General features: G+C 46.8%; 1 protein-coding gene across 1 annotated transcript in view; it reads right to left on the reverse strand.

Moving 5' to 3' along the window:
• ARHGAP8 (Rho GTPase activating protein 8) overlaps positions 1-22,565 on the reverse strand; it is a 51,883-nt gene extending 29,318 nt beyond the window's left edge. Inside the window, exons 1-2 of the mRNA XM_006888130.1 lie at positions 22,529-22,565; positions 20,474-20,617 (exon numbers count right to left, since the gene is read on the reverse strand). Of these exons, the coding sequence (XP_006888192.1) occupies positions 20,474-20,617; positions 22,529-22,565 (181 nt within the window). The remainder of the gene's footprint in view (positions 1-20,473; positions 20,618-22,528) is intronic.
• Between the last annotated feature and the right edge of the window lie 1,507 nt (positions 22,566-24,072).

The following is a 24,072-nucleotide window of genomic DNA, read 5'->3' on the forward strand; positions in this document are numbered from 1 at the left end:
AATAAAGCTTGTATACAGCCCCCCCACACACCCCCAAGTACAGCCTACACACACACACACACACACACCAAGTACAGCCTACACACACAGAGAAAGTGCAACTTACACACACAGAACAAGTACAGCGCACACATACATACATTCACACAAAGAGCAAGTACAGCTTACACACACACACACACACACACACACACACACAGTGCAACTTATACACATACACAGAGCAAGTACATATATACATACACAAAGTGCAACCTATATATACAGAACAAGTGCAAATTACACACACAGAGCAAGTACAGCCTATGTACATACACAGAAAGTACAAGTACATACACACAACAAGTACAGCACACATACACCAAGCAAGTACAACCTACACACACAGAGAAAGTGCAGCTTACACACACAGAACAAGTACAGCGCACACATACACACACAGAGCAAGTACAGCCTACGTACACACACAGAAAGTACAAGGTACACACACAGCAAGTACAACACACATACTGAGAGCAAGTACAGCCTACACACACTCACACACAACAGGCACAACCTACACACAGAGCAAGTGCAACCAAAACACCCCTAGATTAAGTACAGCCAGCCTACACACACACAGAGCAAGTACAAACAACACACATAGAACAAGAACAAGCTACACCAAGCAAGTACAACCACACACACACACATACAGAGAAAGTACAACCTACATGCACACAGAGCAAATACAACCACACACACAGCATGTACAACTTACACACACACAGAGCAAGCACAGCCTACACACAAAGAATGCAAATATATGACACACACAGAGTAAGTACAAGACACACATACTCTCACAGGCATACAGCAAATCCAACTTACACACATACAACACACAGTGCAAATACAACCTGTACACATCCCCCAAGTAAACCTCTCAAAACACAGCATGCACAGTCCACACACAGAGGCACACATATTGCACACATCACACACACAGAGCATACACCACCCATGCACACATGAAACATGCATGCACTGCACACACACACAGATACATTACACACACACACTTCTGAGTTCCCTTCCCCACCAGCCAGGAGGACACCCACGGAAACCACTCTGGTGTTTAGAATTCCCAAGTTATTCAGTGTTCAGATTCAGCCTCTTTTCATTCCACAGGTTCCTCCTCTGTGCGTCACTGCTTGGCATGCTGGCCACGTGCCCTGTTTGTTTAGAAAGCACTTGCCTGGAGGCCGTTCAAGCCCTCACTTTTGTTCCCAGAACTCAGCCTTCCTGGCTGCGACAGGCACAGGGAATGTTTTCCAGTGTTCCCATATCTTGGTCCCTGGGCAAGCAGTGAGTGTGTTGTCCTTTGAGGACCCATGAGGAACGGAAGCCTGCTTCTGGAGTTACTCTTCGTTGATGTGATGTCTCAAGAAGCTGGGGGTAAATGCCTCTGGCGCAGGGTTAAAGGGCTCAGCTCCTGGCCAAAAGGTTGGTGGTTCAAACCTACCAGTCCTGCTCCACAGAACAAAGATGCACTCAGCATCCACAGAGATTACACGCTCGGTTCTGACTCACAGCAGGCTGTGCTCACTGGGTTTCAGAGCTTAGGGGCAGCTTCTCATCCAAAGGGCCAAGGGCCACTGTGAGCAGATCTCTGCACGGAGGTGGCTTGGTTCGGGTTGGGCTAGGGTGAGTGTGGAGAAGGCTATTATCGTGGCTAGGTCTAAAGAGCCAAGTGGTAGTATCAGAGGGCCTGCCTGGGCTGGCCCCAGGTCACAGAGGGGCCAGTCCTTGTCCCTGTCCTCGGGCCTCACAGGAGGGAGGATGTGGTGACCATAATGTGGATATTGTGCGGACAGCATGAATGGTTACCACCTCTGGCCAGGACTGAGCAGCAAGGAAAAGTGTGGACCTGGGTGTCCGGGAGGAATGCAGGACAGGGAACTCTTCAGGATACGGAGACCTTCAAGGACCCCAGAGACTCAGCTCCCTCCTCAGACCCAGGACCACCTGAGCCTCCTGGGTCACCTCACTGCCTGTCCCCTCCTGCGTCCTCTCCCCTCCTCAAGCCCCACCCTCGCTATTCTAAGCATCATCTTCAGAGCAGCTCCGCTCACCTGCACAAAGTCGAGTTCTCACCTGCTGCTGAGACCTCTGGAGACAGGACGGGCTGCTCTGACAGGTCCAGGGGCCTTGAACTGACAAGGGCAGGCACTACCACAGCCCTGGTCAGTGGGCCCAGAGGTGAACATGGGGAGCAAGGATGGGGGGGCACAAGCATCAGAAAGGAGACTCCTACCTGAAGGACCTGGAACCCAAGGGAACAGTGGGCTCAAGGGACACTGTCCAGGCCCTTAGCCCTGCTCCCACCATCTGCAAAGCAGGGAAGGGAGGGGTCCCCAGGAGGGGCACAGTGCATGCAGGGCTTCCAGCTACAGCAGCTCGGGCGAGTCCCTCAGATCATCAGGAGCCGTGAGTGCACCCGCTGCGGCTGACTGTGTCACCTGGGACCGTGCTGGCATCAGCAAGGGTGCACATGGGCCTCTGTGCAGAGGCCAAGTCACTCATCAGTCTGCCAGGGAGCAGAGAACCCAGAGAGAGGACAGGATTTGAACCAAGGACGTCAACACATGACAACCGTGTGTAACAGCCCTGCATGCTCTCAACACCCCACACTCCCCAGCGATGCGTCCTTGTTAAGTGCTATCAATTCATTTCTGATCTGTAGTGACAGCGCACAATCCCTGCCCAGCCTTCAGCTTCCTCACAAACGCTGCTGCCATGTGCGCCCGCTGGGGCCACTCTGTCAGTCCATTTTGTGGAGGGCTTTCCTCTTTTCACTGGCCTCTCCTTTACCAAGCAAGATGAAGCTGCTGACAGTTTGAATTTCCTCTCCATCCACCATGACGGTGCCTGTCAGTCCAGTGGTAAGAATCTTTGTTTTCTCAATATTGAGATACAATCCATATCGAAGGCTGCGTTCCTTGATCTTCTGCAACAAGTGCTTCCAGCCCTCCTCACTTTCAGCGAGCAGAACACAGGTTATTGCTGAGTCTCCCTCCAATCCTGATGCCACACTCCTCTTCATAGAGTCCAGCTTCTTGGATAACTTGCTCAGCATATAGATTGAACAGGTATGGAGATAGAATGCATCCCTGACACACTCCCTTCCCAATTCTAAACCATGCAGTGCTCCCCTGCTCTGTTCACACACCAGCCTCCTGGTCCAGGTATAGGTTCCTCATGAGCACAGTCAAGGGCTCTGGGATTCCCATTCTTCTCAGTGTCAGCCACACCTTGTCATGATCCACACAGTCAAATGCCTTTGCATAGTCAATAAAGCACAAACAGACATTCTTCTGATATCCCTTACATTCAGCCAGGATCCATCTGACATCAGCAATGATATCCCTGGTGCCACGACCTCTTCTAAATCCCGCTTGAACTTCTTTTGGCAACTCCCTACCTATGTACAGTTCCAGCCATTTTTGAATGATCAGCAGCAGTATTGTGCTAGCAGGTGATATCAATGATATTAAATAATTTCCACATTCAGTTGGATCACCCTTCTTGGGAATAGGAACAAATATGGACGTCTTCCAACCCACTGACCAGACAGCTGTCCTACAAATTTCCTGTCATAGACTGGTGAGGGCATCCAAAGCTGCATCTGTTAATTTAAACAAGTCAGTTAGCATCCCATCGATTCCTGGGGCCTTATTTTTTGCCAATGCCTTCAATGCAGCTTCTACTTCCTCCTTCATTATCATTGGCTCCTGTTCATATGGTACTTCCTGAAATTTTTCTGTGTCATTCAATTCTTTCTGGTACAGTGACTCTGTGTATTCCCTCCATCTTCTTTTGGTGCTCTCTGGGTTATTGAATATGTTGCTCATAGGATCTTTCAACATTGCGACTCTAGGCCTAAATTTGTTTTTCAGTTCTCTCAGCTTAACAAGTGCAGAGCGAGTTCTTCCCTTTTTACTCTCCAATTCCAGCTCTCTGCATATTCCACTATAATACTTTACAATTAACACCCTTGGTATAAGAAGTTAGGAAATACAGAGATGCATTGCATGGGGGAAAATCTGTAGTTAAGGACCTTTCCAAATTATTGAGGAGTAATGATGCCAGTTTGAGGACTAAGGTACATCTGATTCAAGCCATAGTCTTTCCGATTACTAGCTATGCATCTGAGACCTGGACAATGAATAAGGATGACAGGAAAAGAATTGATGCCTTTGAGCTGGGGTGTTGGAGAAGAGCACTGAACATCCCACGGATGACCAAGAAAACGAACAGATACATCTTGAAAAGGGTGCAGTCAGAGTGCTCTTTGGCGGCAAGAATGATGAGTCTTTGCCTTACATACTTTGGACATATTGCTAGGAGGTGCTATTCCTTGGAGAAGACATGATGTTGGGAAGCGTGGAGGGTTGGCAAAGGAGAGGAAGACCCTCAACCAGGTGGATTGACAAGTTGACTGCTGCAATGGGCTCCTGTGTGTCAGGAAGTATGAGGATGGTGCAGGACAGGACTGGGTTCATGTTTATAGAGTCGCCACGAGTCATACTCAACTTGATAGCACCTAACAACAACAACTCCTCCTCCTCCTCCACCTCCTATTATTACTACTACTTCTTTACCAAACAGGATGTCCACCTCCAAGGACTGGTCCTTCCTGACCGCACAACCAACTTAAGTGAGATGAGACCTGACCACCCTCACTTCCACTGTGTCCTGGGTGCCACTTCCTCCCAGGTAGATTTGTTCATGCAGCCGGCAGTCCAGCACACAGTCCCCAGCACAATGCAAAGACCTTGCTGCTCCGGTCTTCCTTGTCCAAGGACACAGTGCCTGTAGGCAGGGTCAGCTCTTTCTCTCACTCACTCTAGTCACTGACTGAGCACCGACCATCTGCAGGGCCTGCCTGGTGTGGTACTGAGCTGGGAAGGGGAGAGGCTGGGGTTTCCTGCTTCCCCCAGAGGCAGACGCTCAAAGACCCTGATATTTCTACTCCATCTCAACGAATAGCGAGACACCTCTCTTCCAACTCACACCACAGCCTTACTCAGAGTCAGTAAATGTAGCAGCTTGGAGCGAGCACCAAAAATAAAAACCGATTGTTGGTGAGTAAACTTCTAACTCCTAGTGACCCGGTGAGCTCTGGTGGCAAGAAGCTGCGCTGCAATCCTGAAGGCACACAGTTCAAGGGCACCAGGTGTTCCTCAGGAGAAGGATGGGCAATCTCCTCCCAACTACCTCTGCAAACCCGCTGGAGGGTCAGCTATGGGTCGGTTCCGACTCGACATAACAACAACAACAGTGACCCTGTAGGGAGCTCTGGTGACCTCGTGGTAAGGGGTTGTGCTGCCAACCCAAAGGCACACAGTTCAATTCCATCAGCTGGGTAGTCTCGTCCCGTGTAAGTTACTGACTCAGAAAACCCAGCAGAGGGTCAGTCATGGGTCAGAGCTTGACGGCTCATGACCACAACAACAGGTGACCCTGTAAGGCTGACAACTGCCCCAGATGGTTCCAAGGCTGTGAATCGTTACAGGAGCCGCTTAAAGCTGCTTCTTCTGAGCAGAGGGGGCTGACTTCAAACCACTGATGTTACGGCTAGCAGCCAGATGCTTTAACCTCTGAACCACCTGGGCTCCCTCTGCTTCAAAAGCCCTGTGGGGTGAGTATGCTCTTCCATGTGGGGTTGCTGAGCTGGAGTCAGCTCCTTGGCACACGGCAGCAGCCCGTGCGTGTTGGCACCCCTGTGCTTCATTCCACGGAACTACCAGGCTCCTTTTGAGGGGAGACAGGAAGGATATCAGTAAGCCAGGCCTTAGCTCAAGTCCCAAGTACCAAGTCTGGTACACAGATGTGGTGCTATTAGGTGATGCTGAGTCAAGTACGAATCACAGCAACTCTATGAACGACAGAGCTGAGGCCTGTCCCATCCTGTGCCATTCTCACAATCACTGACACACCATTGCTACAGTCACTGGTCGGTCCACCTCATCAAGAGTCTTCCCCTTTTTACTGACCCTCCATCTTCCCGAGCACAATGTCTGTCTCCAGGGATTAGCCCCTCCTAGCAACATCCCCAAAGCCTAAGAGATGAAGAATTACCATCTTTGCCTCCAAGGAGTGCTGTGACTACACTTTTCCTAAGACGTGTTTGTTCTCTTGGCCGTCCATGGGATGTGCAGTGCTCTTCTCCAACACCACAGCTCGAAGGCATCAATTCTTCTGTCATCCTTATTCATTGTCCAGATCTCGGATGTACAGCAAGTGATTGAAGAAAAGACCATGGCCTGAATCAGATACACCTTAGTCTTAAAACTAACATCATTGCTCCTCAGGAATTTGGAGAGGTCCCTGGAAGTAGACTTGCCCAATGCAAGTGCGTCTCCTGATCCCCTAACTGCTAGTCCCAAACATGTTGATTGTGGATCCAAATTGATTGTGGATCAAGGGGAAACAGAAAGGATTAAATCAATAACCCAAGGGCTAGCACACTGCTGGTACACAGTAGGCGCTCAATATGTGTTAGCTGTTATCACTAGTCAGGAGAGTGCTCTCCTGATTCCTATCTCCCATCATCTCAGATGCTGGAGTGTAAGTTGAGGCCCAGAGATCTCAAGTGAGAGTCGGAGCTGGGGTTCACGTCCAGGCCCACAGCTGGTCCCTCAGGCTCCCCTGGCTCTGCACAAGGAACCCCGGAATCTTCGGCTCCTGATCTGTTGCATCTGCAAGTGACATCAGCACCCTAAGCAGACGTCCCTGCAGGGTTGTGCTGTCTGTCACACAGCCGGCACACCCAAGGTGGGCTTCAAAACATACAGTGCAGAAGGAAATGAACCTATCAATAAAATGCAAATTCCGCAAGGCAAATGCATGCAATGCAAATTCACAGCCACTTGCTGTTGATAATACAACAATGTTCACTGTTCCCCAAAGGGAGAAGCCAAGTTCCGAATGAAGCAACGAATCCCACAGCCATTCATCACCTTCTAAGAGTGGAGGGTGATTAGCGCGCCCAAGCACGGCAGCCGGGCCCATCTGGAGCCGTCTGGGATTCATGGTTTTTCGTTTCATTCTGAGGTTGCAGCACGGCGGAGAAGGTGAGAGTACAGCAGGATGGGCGGGGGTCCATGGGGTGGCTGTGAGTTAGAACCAATCCAAGAGCACTCACCACCACCCTTTTCTGTAAGAAGCCTTGGTGGCACAGCGGTTAAGCACACACACCTGTTAACTGAAACGCTGACGGTTCAAACCATCCAGCTGCTCCAAGCGAGTGAAGTGAAGCCCGCAGGCTGCTCCCGGCATTCCAACCCTGGGGACCGTCGGGGCAGCCCTGCCCTGACCTATGGGACACTCAGCTGCGTAGGGGCAGCCCTGTCCCAGCCCGCGGGGACACTCATTTGGTATCAATGTGAAGGCAGGGGCTCGGAATAATTTTTGGAGAAGTGAAAGAAGCTTTCAAAAGGCTTTTTGGGGGCTCTATGTCTTACAGGAAAAAACAGCTTGCACAGAAAGATCTGGAAGTGAGGACAGTGGGTTCTTGTCCAGAAGACCAAGTCCAGTGTGTCCTTTTTTTTTTTTTGTTACAGAGCTAATAAAAGTTTATTACGTAAATGTACTTTACGACAGATGATATATATAATAAAGAAGAGGTATTTTGTGATAATACTGCCATTAACACATTGTATTAAAATAGAAAAAGTCAGTGGTTCAACTAGGAATGCCTATAGTATTTTTTTAATGTACTAACATCATCTTGTGTAGAACAGTAATGTGAAAAAAAATTACGCATAGGAAAAGAACAAGCAAGGGGATCATTTGATTTTCTCAGAGTGTCCTTCTTGGTCTCTCGTCCTCTTTCTTCCCCATCACTCACCTGACTCTGTCTCTGAGATGTATCTTCCTGTGTATTAGGATCCTCGATCCTGGGACCATCTGCCTTCTGACGCCCTGTGCAATCACCAGCTGCAGAGTCCCTGACAGACTCAGGCTGGAGCCTGAGATCCTTAAACACACACTTCATCTCCACAATCCCCACTTAATTTAGGAAACACTAACAACACGCCCAACCATAAAAATAATGGAGAAATAACTGGAATTGGCAAGAATTTTTCTCCACTTGGATCAACGATCACTGTGCATAGAAAAAGCAGTCTAGAGGTCAACAGCATATTACACTGGACAAATCTGTAAAATGGGCTCTTAAAGAAATCTCAAAAAGCAAAGGTGCTGTTTTAATGATTGACTTTACACTTGAGAAGCTGTCTGCACCAAGGAGTTGCAGCCTATGGCCAACCTGAATGCGAATCTGCTAACTTCCCTACAAGGAGCTCCATGGCTAAGTGGTAAGGTATTGCCCTGCCCACCCAAGAGACCATGGTTCAAATCCAACGGCTGCTGTATGGGAGGAGGATGGGCAATCTCCTTCCATAAAATTAACTGCCTCTGAAAACCTGCTGGAGGGTCAGCTATGAGTCACTTACGACTTGATGGTACACACCAACAACATCAACTTCTCTAATAAACTCAATAAATGTGATTATGGTTCTGTGAGATCTGTGTGGTCATTGCAATGGATTTCTGACTGAAAAGAGCCATAATGTTGGTGCTGGAATTACAGACATAGGTTCAGGAGCGTAAGGTGAGAGACCATATCTCTGACCTTATAGGAAACAGTTCTGTGCTGTGGATTTTGTTGATGGGACAGTTGCCGTTGTGGAGTTAGTAGAGGTCAGACATAACCATCCTAATTCTGCCTGCATGGTTTCTATGCCCTCTTCTTAGAAAGGATGGAAGTGCTAGCTGGGGAATAACACTGTGGACGTGGAGTCTGACATCCTCTACCTTCACTACCACCAGCTACCAAGACTGAGTCTATGAGGTGTCAGTTAGAAATGCCCCCACTCTATATCCTTTTAACAAATCTGGCATCAGTTGTCCCTCTCCCCACACATGCTAGATTCAGGAAACAATTCTCACAGTTACGAAGTTTACCAGGGAATTAAAAAGTTACAACTCAGGATCAGAAAACTAGACCAGCCTTACAAGAAATCCTAAAGTCCTTGAGAGCAAGAACCAATAACATCAGACAACAATCTGAAATGAATATGCATGATGACATCACTCAGAAACTGATCCAGAGAGAGAAATACAGAGTATTTCAATAAGTGTGCAAGACTATAAGTAGAGAACAAGAGGTATCAGTCCATAAACGATGACGACTGTCACACAAATCACAAGTGCACTCACTCACAGGAAGTCTAAATGGAGAGAAGGTCAAGAATGCAGGATGAAGTGAACTGTTTTAGACTTGGAATGAAATAGTACCTTACACCTTACCACACACACACAAATTGGTAAGCCTTATAAAACTGAAAAACAGAGCCATCAGGGGCTTTAAGCTCATTGTCCACTGCTGTGGTGTGGACAGCTGAAACCCAGGCCCCGACAGGCACCTGGGGCGGGGGGGAACCCAGATTCTACTTCATGCTCTGCTGGAGAAGGAGGGGCAGTCTCCTGTACCAGTCAGATCCAATTTGACGGTACACACACACACTTTTTCTTCTTCTTTTTTTAAAAAAAAGACTACTTCAGCCGTCGCAGCCCTCTGCCCGGGATGAGCCGTCGCGGCCCTCTGCCCGGGGCGGGCTGCCCTCGGCTCCCGGCTTGGGGTGAGCTGTCGCGGCCCTCTGCCCGTGGCGGGCTGCCCTCGGCCCTCTGTCCGGGCCGAGCCGTCATGGCCTTCTGCCCGGGAAGGGCTGCGCTTGGCCCCTGGCTCGGGGCAAACCGTCGCGGCCCTCAGGATCAAGAAGGCAAGCAGCTGTAACCCAAGACCACCAGTAAGGTGATAAAGCGTCCTCCCTTCCCCCCTTTATATCTATGCCCCTGTTCAGCATGAAGAAGCCAGAGAGTCGGCATCCAATTCCCAAACCAATAAGACAGTTGGTTTAATTACTATTGGAAAAAAAAACTGAAAAAGACAAAAACTTAGAAAACACTAAAACAGCAGCATTAAAGGAAATGACAAGAAAAGCCATAAACAAAATGAACTTGACACATAACTGATGGAACAAAGAAACCAGCAACAGTACCAAAGATGGAGCGTGAAAGACTGCAGGGTGTGCACATGTCTAGAGGACATTATGCTAAACAAAATAAATCAGCCACGAAAGACTGTCACGGCAATCCCACTGCAGATACCAGATTCATTTCCCAAGGAGATAAAAAGGGCAGTTCTCAAGTTTATTTGGAAAGGACAGAGATCCTGAACAAGCAAAGCATGTCTATGAAACAAGAATGAATGAAGTGCGAGGTATAGCATTCCCTGACCTCCAAACATGCTACCTGCGATAACCAAACGAGCTGTAATAACCAAACCAGCACGGTTCTGCTACAATGACAGGCACATAAACCGGTGGAACAGAACTGAGAACTCTGAAACTGATCCAGCTATCTATGGTCAACTGATATTTGACAAGGAAACAAAATCTATCAAATTTAGAAATGACAACCTCTTCAACAAATGGTGCTGGCAAAACTGGACCTGCAGAAAGCTGAAACAGGATCTATACCTCTCACCATTCTAAAAAAAAAAATAACTCAATATGTATCAGAGACCTAGGTGTAAAGCCCAAAACTATAAACATCGTAAGAGACAAATTTGGATCAGGCTTGGGGGGCCTTGCTTATGGTATAAGTAGACTGACAAATACAGCCAGAAATACACAACCAGGAGAGGATAAAATTGATGAGTGGAACCTTAGTAAGATTAAGTCCCTGTGTGCATCAAAACTTTTTGCATATATATGATTAGGTATTATTGTCATGACATGAGTCTAGAATGACGGCTGAATAGTGGAGTGGACTTGAAGGGAGGGATTGTATAATAATAAAAGAATTTTTCTTTTAATTTTCAAAGAAGAACAAACTGGAGGGGAAAGATGGGCAGGGAGAAAAGTGCAACATTGAATGAATGGAAATCCAAAATCTCTGTAAATTTTCATTAAAATTAATAATAATATAAACAAAACAAAACAAAAACCCTTTTTGCAATAGAGTGAAAAGGAAACTTACTGACTGGAATTGGCAATACCGTCTCAGACAAGGGTCTTATAACAAAAGTTTAGAGAATCCTACACGGCCTTCACAAGAAAAAGTACTGATAACCCAATTATAAAATGGGCAAGAGACATGGAAAGACTTTTCATAGAAGATACTGGATGGTCAACAGACACATGAAGAAATGCTCAAAATCACCAGCAATAAGAGAGATGCAAATCAAAACCACAATGAAATATCACCTCCCTCCAGAGGCAGTGACAAAGTTTAACAGGACAGTAAGTAATAAATGCTAGAGAAGATGTGGAGAAATAGGAAATCTCATACACTGTTATGAGATTGTAAAATGGTACGATCTCTCTGGAAGGCAGTTTGGCATTTTCTCAAAAAGCTGAACTTAGAAATTCCATATGACCCAGCTTTTCCACTACTAGGAATGTACCCCAAGGAAATGAGAACTGAGACACAAATGGAGCTTTGCACAATGTTCACAGGAACATTATTCACAATCACAAGAACATGGAAACAGCCCAAATGTTCAACCACAATCAAATGGATTGAGAAATTGTGGTACATTCACACCAATGACTACTACGCAGCACTCAGGAGCAACAATTTCAAAATTTACTACATGACTTGGGAGAGTTTGGAGGGCATTTCATAAGGATAAATACTGCATAGGATCATTATTATAAAAACAGAAGGATAACTAATAAAACATGTATGAGGATCTAAGGGAGGAGAGAGGGAGGAAAGGGGAGGGTGGGCAGGGGGAAATCAGAGGGTCACATAATTTGGTGGATGGAGGGAGGGGGTAAAGGAAATGGAAAGGTCCTGTGAGGGTCTGGAAAGACAGGGCAATTATGGTTTAATGGTAAATGATTTTATAACACATAATGAGAATGATTGTATGAAACACAATGTGAATGAAGGCTAGTGTGAAACACAATTTATATGAACTCTACTGTATGCAAACCACTCTAAAATGTAAAAAGTATTTTAAAAAAAAAAGACTTATGATGATTTTGGGAGCTCTGGTAGTCTAGTGGCAAGAAGCTGCACTGCAATCCCAGAGGTGGTTGTTGTTATGTGCCATCGAGTCGTTTGCGACTCATGGCGACCCTATGTACAAGAGCTCTAAATGCTGCTCTATCCTGTGCCAACCTAGCCATCTCAAACGCACTTATTCCCACCGCTCCAGTCACAGAATCGATCCATCTCATCAAAGGTCTTCCTCTCCTTCGTCGCCCCTCCACTCTGCCAAACATGGTGTCCCTCTCCAAGGACCAGTCCCTCCTTGAAACATGCCCAAAGTACGTCAGAAGAAGCTTCAGAATCCTTGACTCCAAGGAGCCTTTCGGCTTCACCTTCTCCAGGAAAAACCTGTTTTTTCTCCTAGCAGTCATGGTATATTCAACACTCTTCTCCAGCACCATAGCGCAAAGGCCTCAATTCTCTTTCTATCAACCCTAGTCACTGTCCAACTCTCTGATGCATAGCACGTAATTGCGAAGACTATAGCCTGGATCAGGCACACCTTAGACTCCAGCCTGACATCGTTGCTCTTCAGTACTCTTGAGAGGTCCCTCACAGCTGACTTTCCCAATGCAATTTGTCTCTTGGTTTCCTGGCTGCTGTTACCAAGAGTGTTGATTGTGGAGCCAAGTAAATTAAAACTATTAACTATCTCAATCTCTTCACCATCCATACTGATGCTGAGGTATACGGTTCAAATCCACCAGATGCTCTGCCGGAGAAGGAGGGACAATTTTCTCCTGTACCAGTCAGATCTGATTTGACAGTATGCACACACAAAATAATAAAATAAATAAGTTTTAAAAAAAGATTTATGGTGATTAAGTTTTGGAAGCAGAGGATGGGGGACAGGCAGAACTGACCCCGAGGGGTTGGCCACGTGCAGAGCAGGGGCGCTGCAGGGAGGGGGTTTGGGAAGATGATGTGTCTTAGGGACCCTCCGGCCGGTGGTGAGCAGATGGCGTCTCTACCGGGACCTCACGGCCAGTGGTGGGGGACCGTGTGGCTTTGTGTGTCCCTTGGCCTCATTCCAGTTAGAGGGCTCCCTGCCGGTTCCTCGGGAGCCAGACGTTGAACACCCAGAGCCCTGCAACATGAGTTTTCCATGCAAATCCTCGGTCTAAAACCTTCAGTCCAGCTGGACCTCACCGCCTCTCAGATGAACAGAGAACTCACTTTGCACGATCTTTTACGGTAAATAAATATTCAACTAATTCTAAAAAAAAATAGAAGATGACTAATAGTATAAATCCATTATTATAAAACGCTAACATGGACTGCCAAGAAAACAACCAGATTCATCCTGGAGAGGATTAAACCAGGCAACTCCTTGGAGGCAAGGATTCTGGGACTTCGTCTGACATAGTTTGGACATGTTGCCAGGAGGGACGGGTCCTTGGAGAGGGACATCATGCTTGGGAGGGTGGAGGGACGGCGCAGGAGGGGAAGACCCTCTATGAGATGGATTGATTTACTGACTGGGGTAATCGGGATGGGTGTGTCAGAGGCAGTGTGATTGGCACAGGATAGAGCAGGGTTTAGGGCTGTTGTACATAGGGTCGCTATGAGTCGCAAATGACAAAGGAAATGTTTACACATGTTGTTTGGTGCCATTGAGTATGACTCATAATGACCCTGAGAATAACAGGTCCGGACCCTGGCCTAGCCTGTGCCATTCTCATCATCTCTGACACACTTGAGCCTGTTGTGGCAGTCACTATGTTAATCCACCTTATTGGGGGGTCTTCTCTTTCACTGACCATCCACCTTCCCAAACATGATGCCTCTTTGCAAGGAACAGTCCCTCCTAACAACATTCCCAACATATGTGAGATACTTCATCACCTTTGCCTCCCAGGAGCATGCTGGCTGCACTTTCCCCAAGACTTAATCTGTTGGTTCTTATAGCCATTCATGGAATATTCAGTGCTCTTCTCCAAAACCACAGTTTAAAGGTATCAATCCTTCTGTCATTCTTATTCCCAGTCCAGCCCTCAGATGTGTAGGAAATGATTGAAACGATTGTGGCCTTAATCAGACTCACATTAGTCTTCGAACGGACAGTTACCAGGAAGGGAGAAGGAAATAAAAATTGATAGACACACAGGGAGAAGGAAAGGCACTCTAACATATACTGATCAGAAATTATAATGAATTCTATTAATCTATTATAATTGACAATAACAATGAGTTTGAGTATATCAGGGATGTGGAAGATAGCATAGGACAGGCCAGGGTTCATATCTGTTGTTCACAGGATCACTTATGAGTGGTAGTTGATTGAGTGGCACATAACAACAACAACATTGTAACTAATGTTATATAATGTGTTTGAATGATTGAAATTGTAATTACAATGTTATAGAACAGTATACATGTTAAATAGTGATATGATTTGTAAACCTCCCTGCAAAAAATAAGGAAACAACAAAAAATAAAAACTGCAAGGGTCCAGTTGTTCAGTCAGAGGAGCCTTATTTTAGCTGTGTTCACAGGTAGACCCCTCAACTTTGCGGCTGTGGCCTCTGTCTCGCTCAGGCAAATATCACAGAGCCCCCTGAGGTCTGTGGTCCAAGGTCCATAATGACCCATTCCCCCAGCAGGCCAGAGCACCCAGAGGTGCTCAGCTTCCTTGCTACTAGGCTGGGCAGCCCATTGCTCTGGTGTGCTCCTGTCTCTGGCCTCTGCTGCTGTCGTCTCTCTGCTTCTCATCACCGCGCCATCTCTCTGATGTCACAGCTGTCTGTCTGCTGGATCAAGGAAGGCTCTCTGGTACACAGGACGCCCTGCCCTCCAGGCTCTTCCTTCCTGATGGTGGTGGGAACCCCCTTCTCAATCTCTGGGATGTTGCTGTTGTTATGCGCCATCAAGTCACTTGCGACACACAGCGACCCTGTGCACAACAGCCCTAAACCCTGCTCTGTCCTGTGCCAATCTCACTGTCTCTAACACACTTACCCCCATTACCCCAATCACTGAATCAATCCATCTCACCGAGGGTCCTTCCTCTCCTGAACTGTCCTTCCACCCTCCCAAGCATGATGTCCCTCTCCAAGGACTGGTCCCTCCTTGCAACATGTCCAAAGTATGTCAGATGGAGCTTCAGAATCCTTGCCTCCAAGGAACAGCCTGGTTTCAACCTCTCCAGGATGAAGTCTCAGGGATAGCTTGTTTTATTTTTAGCTCATATTACACTCATTTTTAACTTGTCTAAATGTTGTTGTTAAGTGCTGTCAAGTCGTAGACAACTCTTAGCGTCCCTATGAATGAAAGACCTGGATACTTGTATAGCTTTCATCCTTTCTCCAGATTCATAGGGTTTTCAGAGGCAAGCTATTTTGGAAGTGGATGCCACTCCTGCTTCCAAGCTTTTTTTTAACTGGGGAGCTCCATTGAACAGTGTCCACCATGGGTGACCAGTCTCGCATTTGACACATCAGTGTCACAGTGTTCAGCTTCACAGCAACCACCAGTTACCTCTGTGCAGCAAATCGACAGACGACTGCTATACCACCTAGAAGAATGTTTGACCAAAAACACTTAAAGACAGGCCTGAAGGCCATGGATTAGTCACCCACCTTTGGCTTGGGAGCATCTCTTTCTATCCACTAGGCCAACTGATCTCTCTCTGTGCTGTTGTTGTTGTTAAGTGCCATCGAGGCGCAGGTGACTCAAAGCAATCCTATGAATGAAAGACCTGGACACTTGTCTAGCTTTCATCCTTTCTCCATGTCCATAGGGTCTAAATGTAGCCTGCAAAAATTATCTATCCCCCCATTAGGGCTGCAGACACATTGTTTGGTGTGGTCTTACTTCACAGGATGCCAGTTACTCCATCCGAATGACTAGCAAGCTATTCGATTCACTTGGTGGGTCATGAACAGCTCACATACGCATTGTCTCAGCCAGTCATGTCACGGAAGTTACAAGATTGACAAGAACCATATGAAGCAGTTCACTGGACCGCAGCAGGCACCATCTAGGTCTTTCGACCTCAGAGCAGATAAGACCGTGGCTCACATGGGCTGCAAGCCTTGTCAACTAGTTTGTCATTTGAGTCTTAAGTCTGCTTCTTTTCGTTCTTGTCCAGTTGAGGAAGGAGCAATAGCTGTATCTGAGACAGTCAAGCACAAACCTGGACACTACACAACAAACAAGGAAGCAGCACGTAAACTTTATGAACTATCTGACATCAGTTGATTCAGATGTCCCATGAGACTGATCCTAATCCTCCAAGTACAGAAATCGAATCCTGTAAAATGGTTGGCGAAGTCCAGCAAGCATGTGTAACTGTATCTCTATGTGCTTTATTGTTGTTGTTATTATGTGTCATCAAGTAGAAACCAACTCATAGCTGACCCTCCGGTGGGTTTTCATAGACTGTGAAGCACACAGGAGAAGACTGCCCATCTTTCTCTCAAGGAGCAGTTGGTGGATTTGAACCATGTATCTTGGGGTTGCCAGCTTAATTCCTTATTACCAGAGCGCCCCTGTAAGCTTTACTAGATGTATGAATATATTCACACATAGTCACACAGGTGCATAGATATATGCAAAGGCCAGAAACCAACAGAGTGCCACTCAGAATCCACTGTAAGTGACAGTACACAGGACTAACTGGCCCACAGGTTTGCTGAGGCTGTGCTCTTTACAGGAACAGCCTGAACCTTCTTTCTTCCCATGAACCAGCTGGTGGATTTGAACCATTGAGCATTCAGTCATGTGCTCACCCACTGCACCACCAGAACTCCTTAACATGAAGCCGGCTGCCATGAGCTCTTGTGCTGGCATCCCAGCCTCCAGGAACTGCCCCTCCCTGAATTCTCCACACTTCAGCAACACCAGCCCTCCTCCACAGGCCTGGTCACAGTTCCCCAGGGCCCTGGCCACGTGCAAACTCCTGGGTGTGCCCTAAAAGGATTTGGTAACATGATTCTTCCTCTACAACCAGTTCCACCCCTCCAAAACAAAGTATTTACAAGTCCATTTATGAGCTGTTTATAGGAGACACACTTTCTGTACAAAGACTCCCATGTAACTCAGAGTGACCTTATGGGGCAAATATTTCCTGTGCTTTAAAATATTGCATATGCATGTCTCTGGGGTTTTTACCTACTGGAAAAAGAAGTGTTAATTCTTTTTGTCCAGCGTCTCACACAAAAATCTCAGGTCCTTGGGGATGAGAGCTGACGGTTACAGAGCTTGTGTACGGTACAGAGGTGCTAGCCACATGAGACACTCACAAAGTCACCCCGGAACCACCAGCTTATAGGAAATCAGTTGCTGTTGTGTCACCCTGCACATAGGACAACCCGAGGGCATCTGAGCAGAGATGGACTCTACACACTTGCCAGTGGCTGATGGTTTTGAAGTAGATCACCAGACTTTTCTTCTAAGAAATCTGGGTAGATTTGAACTTCTAACCTTTTGTTTGGTATCTTCGTTGTCTGCCAGAGGGAATGTTTACTTAAAATAAACCTAAGAGTTAAAAAAAATCTAATGGGAAAACTTAGGGCGCTCTGGTGTCCAAGAGGCAAGAAGCTGCACTGCAGTCCCAAAGGTACATGGCTTGAATCCACCAGCTACTTTGCAAGTGAAAGATGGGTAATCTCCTTCCACACAATTATTAACTGCTTCTGAAAACCCACTGGAGGGTCAGCTATAGGTTGGTTCTGACTCAGTAGTACATAACAGCAACGTGAAAACTTACTGTTAAGGACCTCTCCAAAATTCTAAGGAGCAATGTTGTCAATGTAAGAATAAGGTGCACCTGACACAGTCCATGGTCTTTTCAGTGACTTGCTATGCATCAGAAAGTTGGACAGTGAAAAAGGATGATAGAAGAATTGATGTCTTTGAGCTGTGGTGTTAGAGAAGAATAAAATAATGAATATCTCGTGGGCTGATAAAAGAACAAACAAGCATGTCTTGAGAGAGTGCAACCAAGGTGCTCCTTGGAAGCAAGGATAGTAAAGCTTCATCTCAGACTTTGATTATGTTTTTAGGAGGGTGCAGTCCTCAGAAGAGAGCAGGGAAACACTGCAGAGATCAAAACCAGGAAGGGAGTGTGTCAGGGATGTGTCCTGTCTCTACACCTATTCAATCTATATGCAGAACAGATAATGCGGGAGGCTGGGCTTTATGAGGAGAATGTGGCATCAGGATTGGAGGAAGACTTATCAACAGCCTGTGTTATGTGCATGACACAACCCTGCTTGCTGAAACTGAGAAGGACCTGAAGTGCTTGTTGCAGAACATCAAGGACTGAAGCCTTCAATATGGATTGAAACTCAACATCAAGAAAACAAAGATTCTCACCACTGGGCCAATTGCCAGCAACATGATGGATGTTGAAGAGACTGAGGTTATTAACAGTTATAGCTGGCTCAGCTCCACAAGCAACACTTCTGGCACTAGCAGTCGGGAAATCAAAAGGCAAATTGCATTAGGTAAATCTGCTGTCAGGGACCTCTCCAGAGTACTGAGAAGCAATGATGTCAGTCTAGACCCAGCTCATGGTCTTTGCAATTACTTGCCATGCATCAGAGAGCTGGACAATGACTAAGAATGACAAAAGAAGAATTAATGCCTTTGAGTTGTGGCACAGGACAAGAGTCTTGAACATACCATGGACCACCAAGAAAACTAATAGATCTGTCTTGGACAGGGTGAAACCAAGTTTTTTCTTGGAGGCTAAGATTTTGAGGCTCCTTCTCACACACTTTGGGTATGCGGCCAAGAGGGACCAGTCCTTGGAGAAGGACATCATGCTCAGAAGGGTGGAGAGACAGCACAGGAGGGGGAGACCCCGGATGAGATGGATTGAGACAGTGGGGGTAGGTGTGTCACAGTCAGTGAGACCGGCTCAGGGCAGGGCAGGTTTTGGAGCTGTGGTACATAGGGTCACTATGAGTCTTAGGTTACTCAAAGGCACATAATAGTCTAATAACAGACCTTGGAAGGGGAAATCATGCTTGGAAAGATGGAGGGTCAGAGCAAGAGAGGAAGACCCTCAACACAACAGACTGACACACTGACTCTAACAATGGGCTCAAATAAATCAGAGGTGATGTGGCCGGCACAGCACAGGACAGGGCACTGAGCTCATGGGGTTGTTATGGGTCGTAGTCGACTGGGTGACACCTGACAACAAGAGTTTGTGGAAACCTTGTGTTGAGTTCATCTTTCATGCCCACTTCGTGATCCTGTGTCCTACTGCAATCATTCTCACATCACAAACGTTCTCATCACACTAGTGCATGCTTGACAGACTACAGTATGCTGCAGACAAGGGGGTTTCTGGGAATCTATTACAATTGTGGCTTAACCACAGCAACCTGGAATCGAATGTGGCAGCATCTCCGAGGTCTGCCTGTATTAAGAATACAAGCTATCCTCCACTGACCACATGCTGTGTGCTGGGGTGCCTCTTCCACATTTTTATTTTCATTTTTTTCAAAGTATTGTTTGCTTGTAGCTTCTGATACAATGTAGCCTTAATGGTGCCCTTGGTAGATTATAATGATAATAATAAAACAAAAATCCCAACACTGCATTTCATTTATATCTCTGCTCAGCACAGCAGCTTCCCAGAGCACCTGACAATGGATGAAAATCTGACACAGCCTTGCGTCCCAGAGAATGGACGAACCTCGGAGAACATAACCTTGACATCTTTAAACTCTGCACCTGAGAGCTTGTTTGGAGGGTCTAGCAGGGGAGTGCAGCCTTGCATATACCCTTGACCGAAGGACGGTCCTCCTCCTATCGAGGAAGGCTGTCCTCTTCCACCAAGCATCCAGCTTTGGGAGGGACACACGCAGAGCGGTGAGGGAGGGAGGGGCCATGCGCCTAGCCAGCCAGATCAGTCCATCAACCCTGGTGACCACCGGGGCCAGAGAGGTCACAGCCCGATCACCCTCACACCCAAACCCCTGCACCTGAAATCTTGTTTAAACTTAGAGTTTAGATGAATTAGTCAGCAGCACCAGCCTGGGGCATTGTGCTCTTTTAAAGGACTCTGCCTATGGGACCTGAGTGACCAACACAAGAGGAAAGATCGACAGGACACTCGGTCAGAGAAAGGAGAAGGAGGTGAGAAGGGGGCACAGCCTGCAGGCCACGGTCAGTGCAGCTCAATGATCTTGCAGAACCTGCCAGCTCAGCACAGTCCTCCCGTGTGTGTGTGCGTGCGTGTGTGTGTGTGTGTGTGTGTGTGTGTGTTTTCAAAGCATCACTGTCTCCCAGCACCAGCTGCTGTTCTGTTCCAGCTGTGGCTTTCATTCCAGGAAACCAGCATGAGTGCAGCAGCCCCTGTTAACCCCCCCCCCCCGTCACAGGGACCACCCCTCTGAGGACTCACCTGCCACCTGCACGATGCCATGTCTGGCCACGTCATAGAATGGGTGGTCCAGGTTGAGCGACAGGTCCTCCGCAGTCCTGGGTGTTGGCAATGGCTGTCTCGTGGCTCCCAGCCTGGCTGCCTCCTCCTCATCTTTCTGCAGCTCTGCAGGAGAGGAGGGTATAAGGGAAAAGTTGTGCTCCCCGTAAGAGGGGAGAGGAGCCCAGCTGGGGACTTCAGAAGGACAGTGTGATGGTTAAATATATGTGTTAACTTGCCTGTGCCATGGCTCCCCGGAGTCCAGTCAAACACCAGAATATTCCAACAGCTAGTTGCTATAGCTAGCTGCTATTAGAGAATATAATGCAACTTTCCAGAAAGTAAGTAAATGCTACACAGTATAATCATCTTGCATAATGTAATGAAACACAGAACAATCCTTTCTGCAACGTAAAGTAATGCAATGCAATGCAATGCAATCACTTTCTATAGTGTAATCTAACATCAATTTGCATCATGTAATGCAATAGTGTAATTACTTTCCATAATGTAATATAATTATCCTCCATAATGTAATGTAATAAAATAAAATATAATCCCCTTCAGTAATATAATTATCTGTTGCCAGGGACCTCTCCAGAATACTGAAGAGCAAAGATATTAGTCTAGAGGCTAGACTGATCAGGTGTGCCTGATCCAAGCCATGGTCTTTGCAGTTTGCTATGAATCAGAGAGCTGGACAATGACTAAGGATGATAGAAGAAAAATCAACACCTTTGAGTTGCCATGTTGGTGAAGAGTAGTGAATAGACCATGGCCTGCTAAGAAAAGAAGTAAGTTCATCCTGGAAGTGAACAAAGTTTCTCCTTGGAGGCAAGGAATTTGAGCTTCATCTGACATACTTTGGGTATGTTGCAAGGAGGGACCGGTCCTTGGAGAGGGACATCATGCTTGGAAGAGTGGAAGGACAGCGAAAAGAGAAAGACCCTGGATGAGACGAATTGACTTAGTGACTAGGGTAATGGGGGTAGATGTATCAGAGACAATGAAATTGGCTCAAGATAGAGCAGGGTTCAAGGCTATTGTACATAAGGTTGCTATGAGCTGCAAGCAACTCAAAGGCACATAACAACAATAACAACAGCATGATATAATGTAATAGAATGTGATCATCTTCCACAATGTAACCCAATTACCTTCCATAAAACAATGTAGTCACTTTCCCTGATGTAATACAATGTAATGACTTTCTCTACTACCTAATGCAATGCAATCAGCTTAAAAAAAAAAGAAAGAAAAAGAGAAAAGGCTTTCCTTAGGGTACGTCTCCCTCTAGACTATAGGTTAATATTTTGGCAGAACTCTTTCCTTCTCCCCATGACTCACTCTTTCTGTTCCCTGACTGACACATCTTGAAATAGAAGACTGTAGAAGTTTCCATTTGCAACCTGACTTGTGAATCTGGGACATACCAGCCCCCCAATCACATGAACTATCTCTAAGTAAATCTCTTTAGCTGTGTGTCTCACTGCTTCGGTTTCTCTGGAGAGTCTTAAACTTCTGTCTTAGATAGACCTTCTCTGCAATGCACCCGCTGTGTGCCTAAGCAGAGGAGTGGTACCATCAAAATGGACACTGCCACCTGCAGTTCAGGAGAGGACACTAAGGTCCATGGAAGGGGAATGACTTGTCTAAGGACACAGAGCCAGATGGTGGATCTGAACTTGATTCCCCAGCTGCAAATTCCCTTCAAGCCCTGCCAGAAGGTGCTGCCATCAAAATCAGACAGGACAACCAAGCCTCAGGGACAAAGAGGGGGCTGGGTGCACGCAGGGAGGAGGGCTGTCCCCAAGGTGTGATTTTAGTATGAGACATTTTCATGCACAAAGCCAGGTTCCTTTTAGAAGCACTTTGAACTAGAGAAAGAATGGAGACTTCAAATGCCAGGTTGGAGTGGACCCTCATTCCCAGACTTGTTGCTCTAGAACCAGGACCAGCTTCATTAGGACTGACGCTGGGAGGGGTTGTTATAAACAAAATTGTGTCCCCAGAAAGAGGGAAGAGAGGGGTGCTCACCAATCTTAGCCAGCTGCTCGAAGTCCAGGCCAGACATGCTCCCCTGGTGGCCGCGTGGCCTGTGCTCACACCCTGGCCCAGCTCCTCTTTCCAGTCTGTGCATTTGTGTGTGTGGCAAGGGCAGTTGTTACAGGACCTGAAAGAAAGAACATGGAGCATTACACACGCACACACACACACACACACACACACACACACACACACACACACGGGCTTGAGAAGTAATCGGGTGCTCTCAAGTGATTGGAGACCCCACCCCCACTGGGGGGAATGGTATCTTTTCTCAGTCTGAACCCCCTACTCCTCTCCTACATCTCCTCAGCCCTCCCAGGCCAGCTCTTTACCGGAGTTCGCCCCCTCCTCTCTCCCACAGCAGTTTGGGTGTTTGAACAGCCTTTGCTGAGAAGCCAAACACTTTATCCACTGTGACACCAGATCACCCACTTCTCCCTCTTGAAGCCCTACTTCTTTTTTTTTCTATATTTTATTAATTTTCATAAACATTTACAGAGATTTTGGGTTTCCATTCATTCATTGTTGCACTATTCTCTCTACCCTCCTCCCAGTTTGTTCTTGTCCAAATGCCACAGTGCTTGTCAAAGCCAGTTCTGATTAATCTTCTTTGTCAGTGTGTCCTTTGCCATTCCCTATCACTCCTCCCTGAAAGAGACTTCTTCACCCTGAGTCATAAGGAAAAGGGGATGGCGTATTCTCTTAGCTACTTCCTGCTGAAAAGGGACGCTGTGGGTTTCAGGGTGAAGATCTTCTCTCACTACTCTAAAGGGCCCCTTTGGCAGTAGGAAACACATAGACTATTATGGAGATTGATTTTGGAATTTAGATGCACTCTTATTGATTGTGCTTGGCCGTACATGCTCATATCCTTGAAGATGTATCATGGGGGTGTTGCAACCTAGAAGACACAAATTTGACTAACAAGTTATAAGTACATGAGTCCAAAAATTATGGAAAAGTAAAAGAAAAGATTCTTTCATTGTTTTACAAACCCTCCCCCAGGTCCCCTCCATCATGTAGCCCTCGCTCTAGTCTCCTGTGATGACAGAAATACCTAGTTATATATCTCTTTTAAACAGTTTTCTCCCTCCTCTGTTTCAGTGCAGTATACATTATTGAACCCATCTTACTCAGTCTCTCCCCAACCCCAAGGACAGTCCCATTCTACAACAGTGGCATCATGTAATATTTGTCCTTTTGTGACTGAAGCCCTACTTCTGACTGATGGTATCACCAAATCACATGGAAGACCTGCAGACACCAATTTCCCTGCCCTGGTCCTCAAGGCCCAGGGCCTTCCCTCCCTGGACAAGCCTGTCTTTCCAACAGTCCCCTGCCTGCCCTGTTCCTCCTCAGCCCCCGCTGTCCACCAGAGGCCCAGGGTGCGCAAGCTGAGAGGTACTCAGAGATGAGAAGGGAGTAAAATACAGGTCAGGTGACCCTGGAGGACATTCTCAATGAAATAGCTCAGTCACAAAAGGACAAATACTGCATAACATCACTCTTTTTATAAGACTGACATGGAGGTT

The sequence above is a fragment of the Elephantulus edwardii genome, unplaced genomic scaffold, assembly GCF_000299155.1.
Source record: "Elephantulus edwardii isolate Elephantulus edwardi_28Jun2011 unplaced genomic scaffold, EleEdw1.0 scaffold00064, whole genome shotgun sequence".
Taxonomy (NCBI): domain Eukaryota; kingdom Metazoa; phylum Chordata; class Mammalia; order Macroscelidea; family Macroscelididae; genus Elephantulus; species Elephantulus edwardii.